Below are 5,250 nucleotides of genomic sequence, written 5' to 3' on the forward strand. Positions count from 1 at the left end.
AAGCTCTGATGAGGCAGCAGGGAGCCTCAGAGTGGCGGCAGCAGGAGGCATGAGGATCTCACAGTTGCCGACAGGTGCAGAGATGCTTCTTGGGCTTTCAGAGGAAAAGCCTTGGATGGTGGAAATGTGTGAGGATGCTAGATCCAGGGATCCAAGAACAAGGGCATATCTGATCACTCACTGCTGAGTTTCTAAGGGGTGCGAATGTCAGGGCCATGGAAAATGTGACGCACAATTTTGTTACTGACGTCTTCACAGAGAATGGTGCCAGGGACACTGAACATCTTCATGGGAGTCATTCTGAATAAGTCTGTCTTCTGTGACTTAATTCCCTGGGCTTTCATTTCCTCATTGGTAAACTGGGTCTTAATAATCAAGGTGGTTACGAGGATTAAAAGATTTAATATATATATAAAGTGCTTAGCCCTCTGCCTGGCACATAATATGTGACTATTGTAGACTGATCTTCTAGCTAGGATGATGTGTTTGGACTAGGAGGAAGGTACAGATAAACTGCCTTCTCTGTGGCATCAGAGGAGATACTGGGCTCCAAGTATGAGCTAGGGGCACTCAAGGTGCTCACTGAGAGCAATGCTTTGGACCAGAGAAGCCATGATGCCAGGGAAAGGTGAAATAGCAGCAGAACACCTCTCAATAAAACTGTGAGAGCAGAGTCTACAGAGAGGACAGAGAGAGTGGAGGAAGGGTGTCCAGGAGTCTTGGGGACACCGTGACCTGTCTTGGATGTCAGTGCAGCCAGGGTAAGGGATGTGGCATTTCAGCACTAGGAAGTAGATCCTTAATCCTCATCACCTATTTAACCCATCCCTCCACCAACCTCCCTTTTGGAAAGGATCAGTTTGTTATCTATAGTTGAGAGTCTGTTTTCCTATTTCTCTCTGTCTCTGTCTGTCTCTGTCTCTGTCTCTGTCTCTGGCAAAGTCCCTTTTTGTTTTGTTTCTTAATATTCGGGCAGTGGATTCTGGCCTTTTCTGTGGAGGGTGTTGGAAACTTGGTAGGAAACGATTCCTAGATCAAGAATTACACTTTCTGGACTCTGGGAGATGGCTGGGCCCCATTCAAGCATCTCTGAACCTTTTTCCTTCTCTCCAGAGTGTCCAAGTCAAAAGATGGACATTGTCTTCCTGATTGATGGCTCCGGCAGTATTGACCAAGACGACTTTAAGCAGATGAAGGACTTTGTCATAGCTGTGATGGGACAGTTTAAGGGCACCAACACGCTGGTGAAGACTGGGTCCCCAGGACCTGGGGAGTGCTGGGGGGTGGTGACTGCCTTTGGGGAGGACCAACCTAGTAGGAGGCCTGGCATTGGTGGGGATGGACTCAGTGGACCTGTGCCATGATAAGGCTAGGGTCTTAGTGTGGGGCTGATGTGTGCCCTTACCCGAGAAAATTACCATGTGGCATTTAATATGTCCTCATAAGGTTTAGAAAATATAGGTTTTTTGTTTTACTGTTATAAAACATTGAAAGGATTGCAAAGAGTTTTGCTATGAAATTAGACTGAAGATAACTTGGCCAAATAATTTCTTTGTTGTGTTTTCCATGCAACTCATGACTTATCTTATCATTTTATTTCTCATTAATTAGTGTATATGTGTGCATGAATTCTTGAGAAATCAAATATAGCCTAAAAGTTGATTTCATATGTTATGGAAGTTTTAAAAAATCCTATTTTAACAAATATTGCAATATAGCCAAAGTATGAAAGAACCAATATTTGGTTTTGATTTTCTAGTTTTCCTTTAGGACTAATTTCCCCCTGTGTTTTAGCCTCAAAAAAAAACACATGTAAATTGTTTATAAATCCATGCTTCAAAAATAAACGTTTATTAAAAAAAAAACTCTTGAGCTCAAAGAACCTTTTCCTTGGCGTTTGCAGTTCTCCCTGATGCAGTACTCCAACCATCTGCAGATCCACTTCACCTTCACCGACTTCCAGAGCAGCCCAAGCCCTCGGAGTCTGGTGGATCCAATTGTCCAACTGAATGGCCTGACGTTTACAGCTACAGGCATCCGGACAGTGGTGTAAGCTCCCCCTCTGCCGCATGTGGACACACTGCAATATCACCTCCTCATGCCGTCTTCACAGCCCTTCTCCAGGACTGTGGGAAGCTCTGAGGAAAGGGTGTTTAAAGGGAGTGAGGATCTCTGGGCAGAGTTCTCCATGGAGTGTTCCCCAGATATAGGATGGGACTCCTCGGCAGTGTGTTTCCTCTTCGTGTGGCCTTGGATTGGCTGGGCTTGGATTCCACCTGGGGCAGCCAGAGATATGGGCTTTGGATCAGATCATCTGAGTTCTCATTCTGGCTCAAGCTGATGACCTGGGAAACCCTGGGAGTTACTGACTCTAGGTCTCAAATAACTGCAATATGAGGACAAACATAGAACTTGGTTGTAAGGATTATGTGAGATAATATGCAGGTCATGCATGACACAGTCTGAGGACACCAGGATTCCCCAGTCTCTCCAGATGAGCTTCTAGCACTAAAAATTATTTCTCTTGAATCAATTTCATCTCAGGAGAGTCAACTCCCTTTCTTTTCTGACAGGAAAGAACTATTTCATGGTAAGAATGGTGCCCGTGAAAGTGCCAAGAAGATCCTCATTGTCATCACAGATGGGCAGAAATACAAAGACCCGCTGGAATACAGTGACGTCATCCCCCAGGCAGAGAAAGCTGGCGTCACTCGCTATGCCATTGGGGTACGTCCTCATCCTCACAGCACCCTTAGACTGAGGCTGCATCTCACCCAGCCAGAAAGGCTGGTGGGCTCCTCTTCAGCTGCCTCTCTGCCACAGGTGGGACATGCTTTCCAGGAACCCACCGCCAAGGAGGAGCTCAACACCATTGCTTCATTGCCCTCTCAGGATCATGTGTTCAAGGTGGACAACTTTGCAGCACTCAGAAGCGTCCAGGTGCAGCTGCAGGAGAAGATCTTTGCAGTGGAGGGTAAATGTGGAGCAAGCTTGGGTCTTGGAATCTAACTGTTCCAGATCCAGTTGTTCCCTGCAGTTCTGAGAGTCACTCCCTATTCATAAGGCACCCAAAATGGTGCCCCAGAACCTGAGCCCCAGACTCCTTATTCTTCTACTCTGAGTCCTTGTGGTCTCAATGTCCCCAGAGACTAAGTGACCTGTTTTCCCACAGGAACCCAGTCGAGGACAAGTAGCTCCTTCCAGCATGAGATGTCACAAGAAGGCTTCAGTTCAGTGCTCACAATGGTGAGTGGAGCATGTACTTGACAAACAGGTCTCAGGCCCCAATCCTGGGCCAACCGTGTGCTGGGACCTCGGACCTGGGACCCAGAAGTAAATAAGAAGTGGATCCTGTCCTCAAGGTCACTGTTTGGATTGAGGCGTATAGGCAGTGTCTGTAGGTGCTCGGAGTACGGCAGAGAACAGGATAACCAAGGTTCCTGCTCTCACACAGAGCACATGTCCAGTGGGAGGAGACAATAAACACAAGCAATAGATCTTCAGATTGTGCTAGGTGTTAGGACAGAGCAGGAGATGTGAGCAGAGGAGGCCTGAGGAATAATCACTAAGGGTGATGATGAGATAGGGCTAGACCTGGAAAACCCTAGGGAGAGATTGCTCCAGGGAGAGGAAAAGGCAAGGGCAAAGATCCTGAAGCATGAACACAGTTAGGGGACTAGAGAGATCAAAGGGACAGCATAGCTAAAGCAGAGTGAGTGAGGGGCAGCATGGAAGGCGTGGGTGAAGAGATGGGAAAGGCCAGATCATGCAAACTAAAGAAATAACAAGAGAGCAAGACTTATGTGAAAGTAGATGTGTGTTCAAATATCCAGAGAGATTTTCTTCAAAAGAGTTTTGAGGGTGAGTTGGAGGGACATAGATATGAATTGAAGTTGGTAATGAATTGATCATTTAGCCTGGGTCCTTATGAGTTCATTATGCATTTATTTCTACTTTTGTATGTATTCTAAATTTTCCATAGTCAAAAGTTTAGAAAGGCAATAAGCAAAGTATGCTGATTAAGAAACACCTATCACTCCTGAGGGAGCCTATCACTCCTGAGGGAGCCAAGTAGGACCGTCCAGAGGAGGTGGCTTTGAGGATGACTCTTTCCAAGAGGGGAGTTGAGTCCCAGAAAGAGAGAAGAGAGAGGTGTCCAAGTCAAACACTTGATGGGCTTTTAAAATTAATTAATTTATTTATTTATTAAGTTTTTTTAATGTTTTGTTTTATTTATTTTTGAAAGAGAGACAGCATGAGCAGAGGAGGGTCAGAGAGAGAGGAAGATACAGAATCTGAAGCAGGCTCCAGGCTCTGAGCTGTCAGCACAGAGCCTGATGTGGGGCCTGAACCCACAGACCGTGAGATCATGACCTGAGCCAAAGTCGAACGCTCAACTGACAGAGCCACCCAGGAGCCCCAATGGGTTTAAAACATAGAGCAACTCCACGGCTTTGATGGGGAGGACTTGGGATGCCATCCCCAGGGGCTTGGTGACAGGAGCCATCTTGGGTTGCCAGCTGGGTGATTGCTGTATCTTTGGTCTGAGGAGACCTAACATCGGGGAGGATAGAGCGGAGAACAGGATAGGAGGCAGTGGGTGAGAAGACATGGGACTTACTGGAACAGCGGCTCTGCGGATGGACTGAGAGACACTAGGAGTCAGGGGTTGAAGCTCCTGGACAGGACTGGGGCAATAAAAGAGAATTTTTTTATATTGATAACGAGTGGAGTCAATGGCAGGCATTGCTTTGGAGTAGGCTGCCTTGTTTTGACTTTAATCTGCTTAGCCCTGGAATCCTTTCCTCCCAGGATGGACCAGTTCTGGGGGCTGTGGGGAGCTTCAGCTGGTCTGGAGGTGCCTTCCTGTACCCCCAAAATGTGAGCCCCACTTTCATCAGCATGTCTCAAGAGAATGTGGACATGAGGGACTCTTACCTGGGTGAGAAAAAGCTGTGGTTGGGGACACAGATGGGAGGGGATGAGCATCCTGGAAAGGGCAGGAGCTCAAGAGATGGGGTGGAAGCTTCTGTGCTGAGGCCTGCCCCTCCCACGCAGGTTACTCCACCGAGTTGGCCTTTGGGAAGGGGGTGAAGAGCCTGATCCTGGGGGCTCCCCGCCATCAGCATACTGGGAAGGTTGTCATCTTCACCCAAGAGTCTGGACGATGGAAACCAAAGGCTGAAGTTGCAGGGACCCAGGTTGGGTATAGAGTGGACACTGAGGGTGGCAGGGTCTCCAGGGATGGAG

The 5,250-nt window shown here is 47.5% G+C and overlaps 1 protein-coding gene across 1 annotated transcript in view; it reads left to right on the top strand.

The window, feature by feature from the left end:
• The first annotated feature begins 1,117 nt into the window (after positions 1 to 1,117).
• Positions 1,118 to 5,250, top strand: part of LOC115297839 (integrin alpha-D-like) — a 5,766-nt gene continuing 1,633 nt past the window's right edge. The window contains exons 1-7 of the mRNA XM_029945982.1: positions 1,118 to 1,244; positions 1,904 to 2,049; positions 2,574 to 2,727; positions 2,824 to 2,974; positions 3,173 to 3,246; positions 4,813 to 4,942; positions 5,059 to 5,201. Of these exons, the coding sequence (XP_029801842.1) occupies positions 1,131 to 1,244; positions 1,904 to 2,049; positions 2,574 to 2,727; positions 2,824 to 2,974; positions 3,173 to 3,246; positions 4,813 to 4,942; positions 5,059 to 5,201 (912 nt within the window). The 5' untranslated portion in view covers positions 1,118 to 1,130. The remainder of the gene's footprint in view (positions 1,245 to 1,903; positions 2,050 to 2,573; positions 2,728 to 2,823; positions 2,975 to 3,172; positions 3,247 to 4,812; positions 4,943 to 5,058; positions 5,202 to 5,250) is intronic.

This window comes from Suricata suricatta, chromosome 8, assembly GCF_006229205.1.
Source record: "Suricata suricatta isolate VVHF042 chromosome 8, meerkat_22Aug2017_6uvM2_HiC, whole genome shotgun sequence".
Lineage (NCBI taxonomy): Eukaryota > Metazoa > Chordata > Mammalia > Carnivora > Herpestidae > Suricata > Suricata suricatta.